Raw genomic sequence first — 18502 nt, 5'->3', positions numbered from 1 at the left:
TCTGGTAAAAATTTATTTTGCTTTTCATCACCTTTGGAGAACTGTTAGGGCAGACATTCTTTATTTTATTTTTGTTTTTATGCACAGCCCAGTGATTCAGATAATTGTACTAAACAAAATCTCACATACAGCGTCATATACATTAGTACAGTGCGTTTATCACAAACAGGATGTCTAAAGGATTTTGGTGCTAATTTATGGCCCGTTTATGTGTTGGAAGGCGGCTGCTATTTATCCATAAGAAATGTGCACATGTTCAGCTGAACATCTATCCCTAATCTAACATCCATAGCCTAAAGCAAAACTAGTTCACACACGCTTTTCCAAGCATAGACAAGTTTCCATATAATTCTAACTACATTTTCAAAATGTCTGACCGCACACAAGTTCCCTCTGTAAGCAAACTGCAAGATGCTAAAAAGTTTTCAAAAGTCCCAAACTGTCATCATGAGCAGGATTTTGCTACTGGTAACATACACGTATGCCTGTGCAAAGAGAAATAGACTGCCATATTTTCCGGACCATAAAGGGCACCTCACTATAAGCCGCACCTACACAGTTGTTTGTTTGTTTTTTGTTTGTTTTTTTTAAATAAAAATAAAAACTGGAAACGTACATATATAAGCCTCACCGGGCTATAAGCCGCTGGTATCTCGTCTCGGTTTTTCACAAGGTCGGAGCAGAGGGGCAGCAATGTGTCCTTAATAGCACGCATTGTGTAGGGAACGCCGAACCATGGATTCGTTCACGCTGAGCTTAGTGTTGCGGCTATCGATCTGTATTGCCAGATAACTTAAAAGCGGCATCATATGAACTTCTTCGTGTTGTTTCCATCATGAGGGGGTATGAATTTGAAAATATTTCTCTGAGGTGCCTGCTGCTAGCATGTGCTTGTTTTATATGAAAATCAGCACTTTCTTCTTTGATTGCCAATTTTGACTTCCAATGATTCACGTCCTGCTAAAGAGCCCCCTGGTGGTTCAAAGCGTGGGAAAAAAGTAGCGGCTTATAGTCTGAAACAAAAGGTACACCAGTTTAGCTTTCATGAGATGTGGGCATTGTGGAAAGTTTTGCTCTCTGAGAAGAACGTGAAGGCAGGAGAGAATGCAGACAAAGAGCAGAACTTCTGAAAGGCATATCAAGGAAATATTCGGAAACCTAAATAAAAGTATCATGGTTGGGATTGTTTTTGCTGCAGCAGGACCTGACCGTCATAAAATCTACCATAAATTCTAGTATATATCAGAGGGTGCTTGAAGAATTGGACTGTGCAACATGAAATTTTTGTCTTTTAAAGATAATGTTGGATGATTTGAAATACCCAGTACATGTAAGAAACACCAAACACTTAGCTGAAAGTGTTAAGTGAGGAAATCTCTCCTAGGAAAGATGTCAGATATTGACAGATGGCTACTAGAGAATCCGTTAAAGAGGATAACATCAGCTATTCCTTTTTTGGTAGTAAGATATTCTAACCTTTTCTTTAGCTAGAAAACACATTCTATTTTTGTTAATACAGTTTTCAGGCGTAAAAATGCTTTTGTTCTTAATTAAACGCGTTTAAATCACTTTCGTTCACTAACACAAAAAACAAAATCTGATTAGACTTCAATATGTGAACATTTCTTAGTGAAGAAGAGAATATTTAATGGCGTGTTAATCTAAGAGTCTCATCTCACCAAAATAAAATAATCAATCAAAATGGGCCTTAATTTATTGTGTAAAATTATCTGGTAATTTTAGTTTTCTGTCCTGAGTTGAGTTAAATAAGAACACCTACAGCAACAAAATGTGCCGGTCCACAGCTTGTAACATATTCATAGTACTACTGAAAGTCCTCTTAATACTGAGCCAGGGAATTATTGTGTATATCCAAAGCTTTCTATCCCCAGCATTGGGCTGTACTGTTTAAATCCATATCTTTCCCAACAGAGGACCTTTTCACAAGGAACGCTTAATCTTTGAGGAAAAGAAAAAAACATGTTACCAATAAAACAAAAGATATTTCTGTTCTAAAAAAAAATATTCACAGTTTGGTAGATATAAAGCAATTGCCATGTAATAATAAGTCACAAAGGAACACACATTAATCTCCATTCCTACATTTGTAAAATATACCAGTGATTGATGCTCAAATTCTGCTGAATCTTAAATACAACAAGGAAATAGATTGGGAGAGCCAGATTAACTGTCTTTCCCAGTTAGTTCATCCATCCAACTATTTTTACTTGGGGACAACTGCATATCTGCAGCAAGTAATATTGGATCCCACTGAGAGCAGGACCAGAACCTGCTGGAGGGGTGTTTTACAATATATATCCTTTATGGCCTGGAAACACCTTGGAATTCCCCAAAATAAGATGGAGGGTCTGGGATTCCCTACTGAAACTTTCCATAATTAATGGATGTTGTATAAGCAGAACATCATGAATGCTCCCAGTGAATTGTTTGTTGTAGTTCTTCCCATGTTTTGTTCAAATAGTCAGGTATTGGCATATGCAGATGCCTTTCTGGGCACCTTGGCCACTTGTCAACCATTCTGTTTACATCTTAGTGCAGAGATTATTAGTTTGCTTTATAGGAAATCTTGAGAGGATTAGATAACCTTCACTGAATATCGCTGTCTTTCTTTTTTTAACTCTATCATAATAAACACACAAATACATTTTGTCTTTTAGTCACTGTTTTAAAAAATGCTTTTGTTCTATTTCTCTTAACCTAACCTCAAGATACAACAGACATAACCCCAAAGGCTTACAGTGTATTTTACAGAAAAAATAGTATTTTTAAACACAGCCTGAATTACCCACAATGTAAAACATATTTCAAACTTGTTGCAACTCAAAATAATTTATATACCTTCTATGTTGTCACCAAGAGAGATGTTGAAAAGGGCTTCCCTTCAGCTGTGTGACTGAATGTGAATACATAGGCTGTCTTATCTTTAATGTGCAGAAAGCCACATTGGAACAAGCCAAAGGCATGATGCAAAAAGACTTCTGACAGCTCACCAATTAAAACAACATAGGCCTAACACCTTAATCACCACTGGCGTCAAAATAACTGCTCTGCTTACTCATACAACTACAAATTTAAAACAGTTTCCTTTCAAACAACAAAGAATTACATAAAAATTTGCAAAGCTGTTATTCTCCACCACGGTATTATTAATACACCCATTCATATTTCTGGACCGAGTAAAAGTGAAAAACAGAACTTCGTAAGTGTTTGATTCATGTAGTCAAAATATGCTATTTGATATGTATATGAAATAGCATATCAAGTCACGCTGTGTTATAATCACTCATCAAACTCAGGTTTTTGTCAGCGTGTGCTCTGGTAAGGGTACAGAGTGTCTTTATAACAATTTCCTCCTCATTTGCTGCTAAATCACAGCGTTAACAACTGTACCAGGAATTAATTTCATATTGCATTATTTTAGGGCGTGGATGATCCTGATTATCAAAATCTACCTTTTGTCCAATGAGATGGTACTCCCGACGACTGGCATCAATAAAGGCTTGCAGCGTTTCATATTCAGCCAGTTTGTACATGGGGCTGCCAACACCGTTTTTTATCCGCAGTGTCAGTTTTTCTGCATGGATGAAAGCAAATGATATGACTGAATTGGAATCCTTGAATCTCTTGAAAATCTCATCAGTTATTGTCTGAAGTGAAACCAACTAAGAAAATGATACAGAGGCAGACAGAGGGACTACATCGATTGTAAACTATATGGATATTTCAGAAATTACCGCACAGAGTGGGTTTAGCAGAAAACTCAAGCTGTCAGACATATTTTTCTAAGTGCTTCACCTGCTACTCTGGAAGGAAGGTTAAGGAACACAAAGCAACATAGCCTCTGACAAAAACATCAAAAACATGACAACACCTAGGGCTTTTAACAGGTTTAGTGAGTCAGAGATATGCAAAAGTTCAGTGGACCACTTTATCACTAGTCAGCAACATCTCGAGCCAATTCTCAGCTACTCACCTGAATCTTGTGCCCTGTAGCTTGTTATGAATCTGGGTAGATTCCCTGCACTTGTTTGGTCCATATTTCATTAATTAGATTCCTTTACAAATAAAAAAAATATTATTGCATTTTAAAAATTATAAAGACAAAATAGGTGCTTTGCTCTACTGATAAACAGGCAAAAATAAAGAAATCAGGCTATATCTTGTTTTGCAAAATCTTTGAGGAAAGTGCTTATGAATATGGAGAATCAGAAACAGAACGTCAACTTCTATAATCAAACAAATTAGACCTCAAAAAATTGTAATGCGTTTACCTTTACATAGGTCTTATAAGCATTAGTTGTCATGCAAGAAAAATCAACATCTATTTACTTTCTAAACCATCTAACTTACCTAGTTTTCCTCTCTTTAGTGTATAGGTTGACAAACCACAGTAACCACGGTAACTGTCATCTCTACTCTAACTGGTCATTTCAAGCGTACGTACCTCCTCGGAAACGCCTACTTATCCTGCCACAACCAATCAGGAGTGCACTTTGGTTTCCCACATTTCCAGTTACGTCATGTCAGTTTGCTCTGCCTGGGACTGCTGCTGGAAGCAGGGAAGGGGTTGTCTCTTCTTCCCCTCCAGTATGGACACGAGTTTCGTTCTCCCACATGCATGGGAGTAAATTGGACTTTACAGATGAAGTTACGCATTTCCACGTAGGTCCGAGCCACAGCTCAGCCCAGCGCAGCAATTGTCCTCCAAGGTATGTGAATTGTTCTTGTCTTGTTTGTTTTTCATGGCATTTCCAACTGCAGAAATAATTTAGGAAGGTAGAGCATCTCTGCTTCTCGGAGAAGAAGCAGGAGGGAACGGGCAGCTGGTTCAACTCTGAAAGTCCATTTTTTTCGGAGAAAACCAAGAGGGAGCGCTTTATGTGCGAGTGAAAGAGAAGATAAGCCATTCTAAAGCTTCTTCTCTGCGGGAAACAATCCAATTCCTCGCTAATCTTCTTCTTTGGACCGTTTCCTCGCAGACCGCGCTCACCTTTCAGGGAGAGTCCTCGCGCTGTTTCTTCATGTCGTCCCGAAACGTTGCTGTGGAAAACTTAGCCGGATAGCGCAAAGAAACAGTTTCTGCACCAGTTTTTTCTTAAAAAAACCTCGCTGTATTTAGTGAACATGCCACTGTAACATTGCTTTGTAACCGGTAAAGTAAAAGGCAGGTGAGTTTTAGGAGTGTGGGAATCTCTGGAATGCGAGTTTGCAGAAAGGCGGAGATCCTAATTTCTCCTACCCCCACTAGATTTACTTTACCTTTTTTAACTCCCACATTTTACTCGTTTCGTTCAAACTACGCCATATTTAATTACCCTAATCTGCATTTTTTTAAACCCCGGGGCATTTCTTCAAGCTCCCATTGCTGTGTATTTTGCAGAAAACCGACCTTTAGATAATGGACTTTGTTGCCACCGTGATTGCTTGAGAAAAACTCTAATTATCTAAGATAATGTTTTTACATGCACCATGCTAATAACGGTACTAATTGGCTCAAATATCATGCCACTCACCCAAGGATTATATTATTAGTAAAGAATGACATATTCATGGGAATTTTCTGTTGCTGCTTAATGAATTCAGTGGTCTAGACTTTATCCTATTTGTAACACTGCACACATAGGAATAACAGGTAAATAAAGTGATTATTGGTTTCAGTTTACAATGACAGCACATAGTTTTAAAGGCAAAGAGGGGGAAATTTTCACAAAATTGGCATATTGTTGACCCTTTTTTGTTTTAAGGTTATATTTCTTTTGATACATTGAAATTTTCAGCAAATGTTGCTGTGTGAAAAATATGCCCAATGACATTTGTGATCCCAATAGAAATATGTTAAAGGACTACTTGGATACAGTGTTTGGTAGATTAAATAAATTCAAATCAATGCATAAAAACTTTTCTTTACAGTATTGCCACTTGCATCTTCTTCATTGCCCATGACTGATATAGAGCTTAGTGAGCAAGATCAGGAAGGTCAGAGAGAGAGGTTGAGGCATTGGAATGACACATTCTTTGTATTTTTTCATAAACAGAAATATATATTTTTAAAATTAAATATCATAGTAGAAAATTCATGGTGTGATACATTACATTAATGAAAGGGGAAAAAAATCACGGAATTAACATAGAAACTCTCCCCCAAAGGTATTGTGTTTTAAAGAATGAGTATTAATAACTATTAACAGAAATATTTCATTTTATTCTTGTGAATGGAGAAAAAGGGAGGCTTTCAATCAACCTACTGACCAGCAGCAACAGGTGAGAGAGGGGTGGCAAGTGTGCTATTTTAATGCATGCAACTGTTCTATAACTACTTTATTTATTTGTTTAAATAAAAAATGGACTTGACAAACACATGTCCACCCAAATTCAAAATGGAATTGATTTGATTTAGTTTGCAATATAGGGCACTGTCTAATGCAGCACAAAATACACTATTGAGTCTCTACTTCATTCTGTAGCTTACATAAACCGTACATAAATCCTGGTGTGTAGGATGGTTTGTCTGAAGTTCTTGGGGTTTTCTGCTAAAGTAAAACAACCCTTAAAGCAATTCATTTATTTTCAGAATTGACATTCACTTATTTAATGACAACTTCCCACAAAAATATGGTACCATTTTTTTCAGCTAAGTGCAGTAACTTTGCATAGTCATTAGTGATGCTTAATTTGCATAAAAGCAATCAAAAGAGAAAACAAAAATGTCATTTTCTAATTGCCATAAATATTCCCACACAATTTTTTCCTTGTTTTGAGCTTCAGCTGGTTTTCCCTGTTTTTTGTTTTTTTTTGTGTGTTTTTCCTTTTTTAGTCAATCACATATTTTTACTTCAGAGCTTTAAACAACTGCTTTTCTATGGACATATATTTTTTAAATTTAAAAGACGGTATTACAGCTGTGGGCATCTCTTCTTTCTAAAGCCAAATTGGAAATGTAAGCTCATTAAAAGAGGCACTTTCTTGCTTGTTTTTTCTTCCAACAAATGGTGAAAGTCAGCCTAATAAATGAAGATTGAACAGTTTATTGAAACATCTGGAATAGCACTGCAGTCCCACTTCGAAGGCTTTAAATGGTTTGAAAACCATTATCATCTAATTGTTTGTGGGTAATGAAGGTTCCACATTTTGGTAATGATAATAGTCCTTGTCTTCTCCTGCCTCTGAAAAGGAGCATTCTTTCAGCTTTCATCATGCAGATGTGGACAGGTTATCTGCTTGCCATTGTGGAAGTGAGTTTTATTCTGGAACACTAGAAGTTCAGATGCTTCGCTGTCTCTTGCAGTCATCCTCCCTTTTTCTCACACCGTCAGACCTAAGCAAAGATACTCAGTGAAACCCTCCCCTCGTGATTCACATTACTGCACTGCTTATACACAGCCTCACAGCTGACAACCATCAGGGGTGGTTTTCTTTGGAATCGAGAGAGCAAGACGGAGCCAGACTTTTCCACTATCTTTTGTTGCTACTTTGCAGTTTTTAGCTTATACCTAAAGTACAAGACTTTGTTTGGCTCATTGGATGTTCATTTTTAATTTTCAGAGGACTTCTTGAACAGCTTAATCTAATTATTTCATCATGGTACCTCTTGTTCATTGTTCTTCTTTGAGAAAAGTGTGATTTGTTTAAAGAGCAATTCCCTCATGTATGCTAACACTATTATGTTTTGGGGGAAGGCATTCTTTATATAGAAGAAACAACCTCATCCTAGAGCAGACAAAACCGCAGCCATAGCAAAGGTCGCTGGTGTGATTATTTGACCCAGACTTCATGGTGAGTTCTTTTTAATGGAAACTGACAAGAGCTGAATAGCTTGGCAGTCTTTGGCAGGTCTGTTCTCCTTATGCTTTTTCACCCCCTAAATTCTGGCTAACATCAAGGCTTAATCCTTTACCCCCACATTGCGTGCCAGATTTTCTTTTTTTAAGCTACAGTCAAGAAGAAGCCCCCTCCCACACTATTCCCCACCAATTTTTTGGAAAGAGAAAGTATTTTTCCAGTCCCTTACTTCATAGGCTGTAAGCTTGGAAACAAAGTGGTGAGCTTTCTTTGTGTCTGTGCTAAAGAGCTCCCCCAAGCACCCTCTACAGCCTTCCAGCTCGTCAAGACAAATTCAGTGTCCATTGTGTGCAACTCAGTCAGTTATACTCCCTGAAAATTCAAGTTTTTACTGCATCTTTTGTTCAATTAGTGTTTCACCAAAAATATGGACACACCACACAGACATAATGTACAAGCGCACTTAAGTAAATAAAAATATAATCTTTTGGTTGAATAGAGAAAAATCTTAATACCCATCAAGTGATGTATTTAATTTATTTCATTTCATTTTGCTGATAGTGGCTCATAAAAACCCAAACTTCAATTTATCAGTTTAAAATAGTAAACTGATACTATTTTAAAATCTTTAAATTATATTTTAAAGTAAGAAAAGGAAATTAAAAATTATTTGGATGTAGAAATGTCAGCCTTCATGAATTATTGCATCATTGTTATAATTGGGCTGTGTGACTGCTGGAGCTCAAGGGAAACGCAGGTTGCTTTAATAGCAGCCATTAGCTTGTGTGCATTGTTGGGTTTGTTGACCCACATGTTCCCCTTGCAATACAGAATAAACTTGTGTTTAGGTCAGACAAGTTTTCTGACTAACCAAACACAGTAACATTATAGTCAAGTGGCTTTTGGTACCTTTGGCAGGGTGGACAGGTGGCAAGACCTACTGGAAATTAAAATCAGCATCTCCATCAAGCTCGTCAGTAGAAGGAGGCAGGAAGTGGTCTAAAATTTCCGTGTGGACTGCTGTGCTGCCTTTGGACCTAATAAAACACATTGGATTAACACCATCAAATGATGTTGTTCTTCAAATTATGAATAACTGTTGACACTTCATACTGGACCTAAAGCAACTTGGATTATGTGCTTTTTCACTATTCGTCTAAACTTCAAGACCTTGATTTCTAAATGAAATGCAAAATTTGCATTCATCTGAAAAGGGCTTTGGAGCACTAAGCAACAGTCCAGTCCTTTTTTCTGCTTGGCTTAACACAAGGAATGTGAAAATGTTCTGGATAGATCTGTGTGTGTGTGTGTGTGTGCGTGTGTGTGTGTGTGTTGTCGTTTGAAACACTGACTCCAGCTGTAGTCTTCATTAATCTCCTCCTGACTCTTGAATGGGTTTTTCTTCCCATCATGGCTGTGGTTATATTTTTACTTTTTAACCTTTTTCTATCACAGTTTTTCCTTCCACTCAACCTTCAGATAATAAGCCTGGATCCAACACAATGTGAACATCTAGCTCGTGTTGCAATGACTTTTTAACCTTACATTTCTGGTGGATGGTGTTAGTGGCCGTCTGCTGGATAACTGTCAAGTCAGCAGTCATCCTTATTATTGTATTGGCCATAACAACAACTAGGTTTTAGGTTTTCAATAGCTGTAACATTTACAGATATAGATCCTTAAAATAAATCTATGTATGAAATGAATCTGTATACTAAATTAATTAAAATTTTTAAATTTATGCAATTCTCTTATTGAGTTGCATCTGTATATTGATAAACAAAAAGTATGAAAAACTCTGCATAGCAGCAATGGCAAGAGGACATTTGCTTTATAGTTTGAAGAATAATGAAGATATGTCTGAGTGATGTTTGTGTGCATCTGTCTTGTCTAAGAAGTTGCCTGAGTAACTTTGGTATATAGCTTTTGTGGGATGAAGATGACTGATCACAAAACAGTAGCAGAAGCAATCAACCCAGTGAACACGTACGTTCATCATAAGTAATATAAATCACTTTGACATGAAAGCCAACAAACATAGGTTCTTTCTATTCCACATTATGGCTTGGTTTGAAAGCAACCATCTTGTCTCCACTGAGCAAAAACCACATGTAGTAAAGTGGGGAATTTCCATAGTTTCCCACTTTGTTCACATGATGCCAGATATAGATCATGTGAACAAATTCTTTCTTAAGTATTAAAAAACTGAACTTTAGATTTGGCAATGTGATATTAATTAAAACTGTTCCAAGCAATTATCATCTGTTTTTAGAACATTTTCTGATTGTATCTGGAAAAAAAACAAAAAAAAAACAGAATTTACTTGAATAAATTAAACAGCCATAAATCATCAATATGTCACTGTTAGACCTGCTTTGGCATGTGCATGTGAATAGGCCTTAACATGCGTGGCTGGTGGCTAAATGTTGATTTAACTGGTTTTGTAGATGGGAAGAGTCCCAGATTTCATGCTGTGGTTGGGTTCCTGATAGCTGAAGATAATACGGACCACAGAGCATGTCAGCATTTTTAGAGATTAGAGGCACAATAGAATTTTGTCCAGTAAAACAGCCACCCATTGATCTGACTTGCTGAGTCTGTAACATGGACATTCGTCTCTGTTGATGTGGACAGTAGAAGGACAGAGCTCCTTCCTTAGCAAAGAGCTAACTGTTTAAACAATTCAGTCAGTTACCTCAGCAGTCTACCTTGCTGAATGTAAAGTTCTCCTCACATTATCACCCCAGGGAAAAATGATCTTTTTACTAGTGGTGGGGTGAAACACTTTTCAAGGAGGAAAGACAGAGCTAAAAGAGATTTTTTTAATTTTGTTCTCCTTTAGACTCAGTTGGTGTCATGTACAGATACAGCAAAAAATCACATTACTTCAGTAGCTAGTGAATATTCGCTTACTTTAAGTGATAAAGTTTGAAAATGCCAAGTTGATTTTAGGGTTCTAAGGAACAGCTTCCTGAATTATCTGACTAAATAACCGTTTTAATCTTATTTACAATTCTGCACTAATAAAACTGGCAATATGAACGGGACCATCATTGTATTTGTCTTTTCGGTTTTGAAAATAATCAAAGGAAATGTAGTCATTTTTAGACATTTGACTTAAAGTACTTGACTTTTTCTTTTTAGCGCTACGCTTGGTTTTGTCTGTCTTTCTAGATTTCTTTGTGTAAGTTTGGTGGTGTTGGTGTTAGTGTTTGAGTCACAATACAAAAATATCACACTGCCTATTGAACCTAAGAAAATTACTCAGTACCAGATATCACCTTCAACAACCTTTTTCGTAGATAGAGTTGTTTCGAGCAGTAAATATTACCGGTTGCAATCAAAATTTTTATTTTTGTTATTTTTTGCTTTAGTTATCATACGTAGTAGGCAAGTAGCTCTCACTTAGAAACATCTCCAGTTTGAGGGTTGGTTATGGGGCCTGACCAGTTTCTGGTACAAATGTCATATTCAGCCCGGATTCAGTGTAATTCGTGTTTTCTCAACTTAAGAGCTACATTAGTGGCTAATTCCTTTACAGCTAACTAAATGAGTAAATGGAGGGGTGGTGGGGGCATGCTAGTCATTTTATCACTTCACTGTTTGGTCAAGGATTGAGCTGCATGCTGAGGGATATTCTTCTATGTTAATTTGTACCCACAGAAGAATAGAGTGACCCAATAGCATAGGCCGCTTTCTACTTTAGTATTATAAATACATGAAGAACGTCATTGATCTTTTTAAAGTGCTGTTAAACACTTTAACACTTGGTTATAACATTAGCTCTATAGCATCTGAAATCCTTTAGCTTTTTCTTCATCCTACTGTCTCATAAACAAAACACCTTCAAAACACACTTGTATCTTTACCTTTTTGACCAAAGGTGAATTGTAAAGACTTTTTTTTGGATGTTCTTTCCATTTTAGTTGCAAACTTCGAAGTTTTATGATTTACCTTCAAGATTGATTTTTTTCTGTTTTTTTTTTTGTTTTTGTTTTTTTCATGAAGGTTCAGGTGAATCGCTGCAGAAAAGCATAAGGCTGAGTCTCTGTTACTGCTATCTGAAGAAGGAAAATTGCATTGAGTTTGCATTGATTTTTTTTGCCACTGCGTATCATTTGAATAAATATTATCTAAATATTGATGATTATGACAATCCTAGTCAGAACATGATGACATCTCCCCATGTCATTCCAGTGACCACACTTCTTGTGCTAATTATTTAATCCATAGCTGAAAACTAAACAATGTGCAGGATTTACATGCCTCGCCTGTTTGCATAACATATTTCCTTTTTAAATGTCAAGGCATTTAGATGAGTGCAACAAAGTCAAATTACCTTAGAAAGTGGATTTCTTGACTTTGAAAATGAGCAAATGAATGCAGTTCAAACCCATGGCATTTAAAGTGACATTTTATAGACTTCTAAGCTTTATATTTTGCTGTAAAGTTAAAATGTGAATGTGGTCTGTATTATATCAAGACTTATACTGTATCTAAAGCTGTGAGAAATCATGGTTAGAGAACTAGTTTTCTGTCACCATGTAGTTTAGTCCATGTAGAAAATAAATCTGTTAATTTAACCTGCACAAGTACAATAGTACATCCTGCAAAGATCCAGTTGACCAAAAGACTTTTTATTTGTGCAATCAGATTCACTAAAATGTTTTTCACCACTTCATATTGTTCATTCACATCACTGCAAAAACCTCAATATTATACAGTAAAGCTCACATCCTCTATGTGCTTTTCTAGCCTTGAGTAATCGGTCTCATAATCAGTTTCACAATGTATCAAAGATCAGTCTGGAGATCTTTTAATGATCTTTTTCACAAATTTAAAGAAGAATCTGGAGATTGTTGAATTTCTTCACATTAACAGTTTAAGATTAATCAATAATCAAACTTTGCGTGAGAATTATAATCAAAATCAATGGGAACTAAGTCAACATAATCAAGAATTATATTTGTCATTAATACAGCTGTGTATTTAGTTGATGCTACTCTTTATTTTTATTTTTTTAACTAACTTGTATTTCTGCTCAGGTTCCGACACCTTGGTCCCTTTCTACTAATATTACATTTAACATTAGAATGTTAAATTCTACTAATGTAAAATTCATTTAACTCCCTTAACCCTTTAAGGGAGGGTTAATTAAATATATTTAATTATTGAATATGCATTTAACTTTACCAATGACTCATGTAATGGAGTTAATGTTTTTTTCTCTGTCTCTGTTCAGAATGGGTGTTATAAATCTTCAGAGCTATTTGTAGCTAACTGTCCTCTTGCACTTTTATTCAATTGTTTTGGCAACACATCGGTCTTTCAAAGGTTTATTCCTTATGCAACTGTTGAATATTTCTGATAAATAAACATTTTACAAAAAATGAAGTGCATTTATCTAGCTTGTGTAATAATAGATTAACATTTTCCTTTGCATAAAAAAAAGTTGTTCTTAAACTCTAATATTCAGTGATTTGAGGTCAGTCCTTTTACTTGGAAAGTTTCAAGGACTTGCATGATGAAAATGCAAAAGTCAAGGCAGAGAACAGGCAGCAGAATACCGAGGAAGATAGTCTTTTTTTTCTCTTAGGTTAAGTAGCTGTAATTTCAGACATCTTTAGAAAAGCACCACTAATTAGAAAGTATGTGAGATTTCTGCTTATTCTGTTGTCACTAAGCATCACATTTAGCTAATTTATAAAACAATTAAATTAAGTGTGATAAAGTATAGGCAAACCTGATCTTTTGTTGTAAAATTATAATTATAACTCTATGGCAATATTATAGTTACTCTTCCTATACATAAACGTCACCACACAGTTGGTGATTCAGAGGTGTCAGAAAGATAATTGCACACCACTGGTTGTCTTTAAAAAAAAAAAAAAAATGTTTTCATGGTGGATTTATGAGCTGCTGCCACAAATGAACAGCAGCACAGCTAGAGCCCCAGCTTGTCTACCCTGAAGATCTGGGCATTGAGGAGGCAGTGCCAAGGAAAATTAGTTTTCAGACAGAACATCTTGAGCCCTCCATTTTCTTGCTTCTCTTGTTTTCTGCATCAGATACATTGCACATCAATGCTGGACACCACCTAGAATGTGCAAGTTGTTTGTCAAATGTCAAATATCTGTCACTGTGCCAGATATAATTAAGCATTAAAATCATAAAGTCGCATTTAGGGCTTGCAGTAAATATCTGCAAATTTGTGCTTTTCAATTGCCAAGAGATGCCACAAGAACAAGGAGTTCTCTTTCTCTTGTTTTCCCAGTTCACAGAAGTTCAGAAGGACATGTCTCTTCACAAAAGAATTCAGTCTCGCAATCTTGGTCATTTTTCACTATTGTCTTAAATATCTATCTCAGTGCACCAAACAGGACTTAGTGTCAGAAGACTGGAATTGTGCAGCTATTCTGTCTAGTGATTGTCATGAATGAAAAGGCATCTCTATTTCAAGAATTATTGTTTTAGTGTCCTAATATAAAATAACTATCATGACTTCCCCAAAATGTCCCTGTCTCTTACATTCCCAGCCTTTATCCCACATATGCATAAATCAGTATTTTACACATGGGTGTGCCCCACTGGTGAAATAATAACAGACCTATTCAAAACTTTGTTTTGGATTGTTTTCATTACTTCTCAGTAAATCCAGCTCTTATATAGAGCTTTAGTTTTTGGATTGAGAGGAGTTTTTTGTTTACCTCCTAAACACTGTTGCCCCTGTTTAAAGACAGAAACATACATTTAAAAGTTTTAGACTTTCCTAGGCTTTTGTGGTTTTAATGCAAATTCAGTATTTTCAAAATAAACATACATTGAAACAAATAGTTTATATATTAAGCTCTTGTCTTTAACTATGGACAGATAGAGGAAGCCATTTTTTTTTTTACCAGTTTATTGACTTAAAGAACAAATAATAATGAATGTTAGTCACAAGGAGGAAATTAAGGCATTCATTTAGTTATTAAGTACAAGAACAAAATTATTATTTACCCTCCTCTTATAACTGTTACAATTATAATTAGTTTCTGTGGGAAACACTAATTATTTAGGGTGGCCATATCTTTGAATTTCTCTAACTGTAATGTTTAATTTTCATGGTCTCATAATCTAATAATTCTACATTTAGATGTTTCTTTGTTTATTTAACTCATGCAAGTAAAATAGGAAAGAGGGGTTACAGCTTTCATGTTTAGTGGACTGTGGTGCATCTGTTTGAAATATTGGAGTGAACAAGTGTCACCAGTAGGAGTGTGAAAACAGTAGAGGATGTTATATCTATTGAGAATATAGACTTAGACTGACTTACATGACAGACTGCTTTGAGACAGTCAAGGTAATGTAACTATGTGAAGCTATGCCACAGTTTCAAGGTATTAAAACAGACCTAATTAGTTTTACTTGAAAATGAAAAACAACCTTTTTTCATACTGTTGCAGAATAAATAATAATCATTTAATCAACATTTATCTCGACTAATATAAGGTTAATTTGAACACTTATTCATTGTTTTTAAGACTTAAACATAACTATTTAATGAACACACTATATTTAGTAGTGGTTTTTCAACTGCTAATTTAACAAGATATTGCATATTTATGCTATTTCTGCTGGGAGTACACCAAGTTGATAGTTGATAAATGATTTGGGCTTTACAGCTTTTCTAGCGTTCCAACTATAGTTTTAACAGTGTTGTACTTGGTGGTACTTGTTTGGTTCATAGACCATGTAAAGTAATTTCAAACAACCAAATTAGTTTTTCTTTAGGGCAAGGGAAATGCTGATGTGTCCTTCTTTTAGGCAGCAGGTTGTCAGTATTCAGCAGTGAGATGGGGAGGGGCTCCAGTCACACTTTGTATCTAAAACCGTGAGATATCTTTGCTAAAAAATTAAATGGCAAGCTTACTGTGTGAATGGATAGAGATGTATCCATTTATTTCATGTTATGCTCTTATTTTTATGATTTTGGTGTTTCTGTCCATTGGGACATAAAAATGTAACTTAACATTTGTCATCATCAGTAACTTATTATTATTATGGTATGTCAAATAATTTTGTCTGGAGAGAAAATGGTTGTCACAGCAAATGGAGTGCACAGGTTTAGTAAAATGCTCCACTGATTTACCCAGACACTTGCTGAACTTATAAAAGAGGTTAAATAATGAACAACTCAAACCATGATCAAATCATGTTCAGCAACAATCTTCTACTACAAGTGGTACAAAATGAATTAGTTTCTTTTAATGACTTCTGTGAAATCACACAACCCAATCTAATACTATAATTCCCTATTAGGCGGCCTTACTACAATTGTCGCTGTATTTGCATTGTAACGGTATGCAGAAATACATGAGGGTATTAAATGTATTTAACTAACAATGTGTGACAGGATAAAGCATGTCTGCCTAGCTCAATCTGTGATTCTATTTAAGGGATTTGCATCCAATCAGAATAATTCATGTCCTGCTCTGCCACAACATATTGCTGTGGGTGCCATGTTGGAAACAGCTGATGAGACTTAAGTTGAGCCTCTCTGCTCCCCATTAGGTGACCTAGTGTAGTGAAGAAATTATTTTAGAGGTGACTCATCTCTGTTGGGATTTGTTTGTTGAAAGATCTATTGCTTCCCACTGTAAGCATAGATTGCTTGGGAGCGCTGTCATCTTTTTAACACATCTTCCTTTGAGTAAACATTTCTTGTGAGATTTAGTTTAACAGAGGACACATTAATAATGTGTACATTAGTGCAGTGGTCCCCAACCTTTTTAGTACAGCAGACCGGTCAACCATTCGTAAATTTTCTGCGGACCAGGGGGGGCATTGTCAGGATCGAGACCGATGCCGTTGTTTCTTGGGGGTGGGGTGGGTGGGGTGCGCGTGGTGAGTATCAATGCAGTTGTTTCTTACTCATTCTGCTGCATGTTGACGCGCAACACGTAACCGACAGCATCCGGTTCAGGATTTTCAAAATAAAAGTCCTCCAGAATAAATACATAGAACGGACATATTTAATTATTTCTTGCGCGGCCCAGTACCAATTGGTCCGTGGGTGGTTGAGGACCACTGCATTAGTGCATTCTGATGTAGGTGCTGTGAAAAAGTATTTGCCTCTACAGATTTATTCAGTTTTATTTATTATTTATTAATTATTATTATTATTATTATTATTATTATTATTATTATTATTATTATTTATTTTTTTCTTTTTTGTCTCTTGTAGATGAACTTTAACATTAGACAAAGATAACTTGAGTAAAAAGAAAAAAAAATCCCATTTATTACAGGGAAAAGCTACATCAACTAACATGATGTAAAATGTAATATAATAATTCACAATTTAATATGCCACAACATTAAATAACAAATCAACCACTATTTATAATTTGAGAAGGCTTTGAAGAATATATGTATGGTAATCTTTAATTTAGAAAATGATGTTTATTTTTGATTTTTGTTTAGAGTTTTCTGTTTCTTTTTTGTGTTTCCTGGTTGAATTTGTTTTTTTTTTTAAATTTACTTTTGTTTATTTTGGGGACTCTATTGTTTAATGTGAATCCTATCCCGCTATTGCTTGTTTGCTTAGATATATTAAAATTCAGTAACTATTTTGCTAATAAAAATACTTCAAATAGTTGTACCAGTCATGAGTTACTAGATTTAGGGTTGCAATTACTTTTTTAAACAGGAGAAAGCCAGAATGCTTTGGATAGCTGTTTTCTGTAATAAAATCGAATCATTATTAAAAAAAACTGCATTTCATATTTACTCAGGTTATTTGACAATAATTAGACACAGAAACAGTAAAATCTTTAAGGATGTAAATACTCTTTTAGAGCACTCTAATAGCGTGTGAGTGACTGTATTTCCTGCTAGTCAGGGGCAGGCCCTGCCCTGTGGACACATGCTCAAATAGACCTCAGGTTATTGCAACACTCGTGGGCGTAAGGCTCAATGTGTAGGGTAGGCTTTGGTGCAGCATCTTGTAGAATCATTTTGCCTCCTCTGTTTATTGAGAAAGAGGTGAAGATGTTGTTGGAACGTTGTCGCTCGTCCACACAGGTTCGTGTGTCTCGCCATTGGTAGACCAACAGAATGACAGGTATGTTTCTGTTTAAAGGAGACTTTTATCATCCTCATTGGCTTATGGGGCTTTCACCGGGTAATCATTGATGGAGTGATTGTGTGTACAGTTGAAACTGTTTCAAGTCTCAGCATTCCTTTTGTTTTCGGGCGTGTCAAACAACCTGTCAGGCATAGGTTGTTTTTTGCTTGTTTGCTTGTATTTTTTGCTAGTAATTCCATCATGTGCTTTGAGAAATTATCATCGTCCTGAGAGGAATTTTGTGTAGGTTTGTTGCTCACAAAAAACTACAGTAATCTGTGGCTTGTTTCTTTTTTCAGGCCTTCCTTGCTTTCTATTTGGAAGTGCTCAGCATAGGATTGCCAAAGTTGTTTCTGTTTTTTTGTGTTTTGCCTGAAAACGATACTCCTTGGAATGTTCCTTTTGTGAATTTGTTTGGTTTTGCTGGTTAAAACAAGCTAAAGTTCAACCTGGTGAATTTGTTTGGGACTAAAGTTGTTAGTTTTATCAGGGAAATCAATACACTGTTTTGCAAGGAGTGATTATGTGCTGTAGGCTGTAGGTCTCTAGGGAGTCTGTTGTAGCTGTAAGTACTATTTTTCTCCCAACTATTCT

The 18502-nt window shown here is 35.8% G+C and overlaps 2 protein-coding genes across 7 annotated transcripts in view; one reads left to right on the top strand and one right to left on the bottom strand.

Annotated features, from left to right (window-relative positions):
* Positions 1-4417, bottom strand: part of LOC122840025 (coiled-coil domain-containing protein 148-like) — a 30578-nt gene extending 26161 nt beyond the window's left edge. Inside the window, exons 1-3 of one of the 2 annotated variants that reach the window (XM_044132136.1) lie at positions 4372-4417; positions 3995-4076; positions 3474-3595 (exon numbers count right to left, since the gene is read on the bottom strand). In XM_044132136.1, the coding sequence (XP_043988071.1) occupies positions 3474-3595; positions 3995-4058 (186 nt within the window). In that variant the 5' untranslated portion in view covers positions 4059-4076; positions 4372-4417. Of the gene's footprint in view, positions 1-3473; positions 3596-3994; positions 4077-4292; positions 4312-4371 lie in introns of those variants that run through there. The other variant, XM_044132137.1, reaches the window with a different exon arrangement.
* Positions 4418-4553: 136 nt separating this feature from the next.
* Positions 4554-18502, top strand: part of LOC122840024 (plakophilin-4-like) — a 91913-nt gene continuing 77964 nt past the window's right edge. For 4 of the 5 annotated variants that reach the window (XM_044132134.1, XM_044132130.1, XM_044132133.1 and 1 more), the window contains exon 1: positions 17760-17905. In XM_044132134.1, coding sequence (XP_043988069.1) covers positions 17899-17905 — 7 coding nt within the window. In that variant the 5' untranslated portion in view covers positions 17760-17898. Of the gene's footprint in view, positions 4731-17759; positions 17906-18502 lie in introns of those variants that run through there. The other variant, XM_044132131.1, reaches the window with a different exon arrangement.

The sequence above is a fragment of the Gambusia affinis genome, linkage group LG11 (genome assembly GCF_019740435.1).
Source record: "Gambusia affinis linkage group LG11, SWU_Gaff_1.0, whole genome shotgun sequence".
Lineage (NCBI taxonomy): Eukaryota > Metazoa > Chordata > Actinopteri > Cyprinodontiformes > Poeciliidae > Gambusia > Gambusia affinis.
This window is presented reverse-complemented; position numbering and strand designations above follow the sequence as displayed.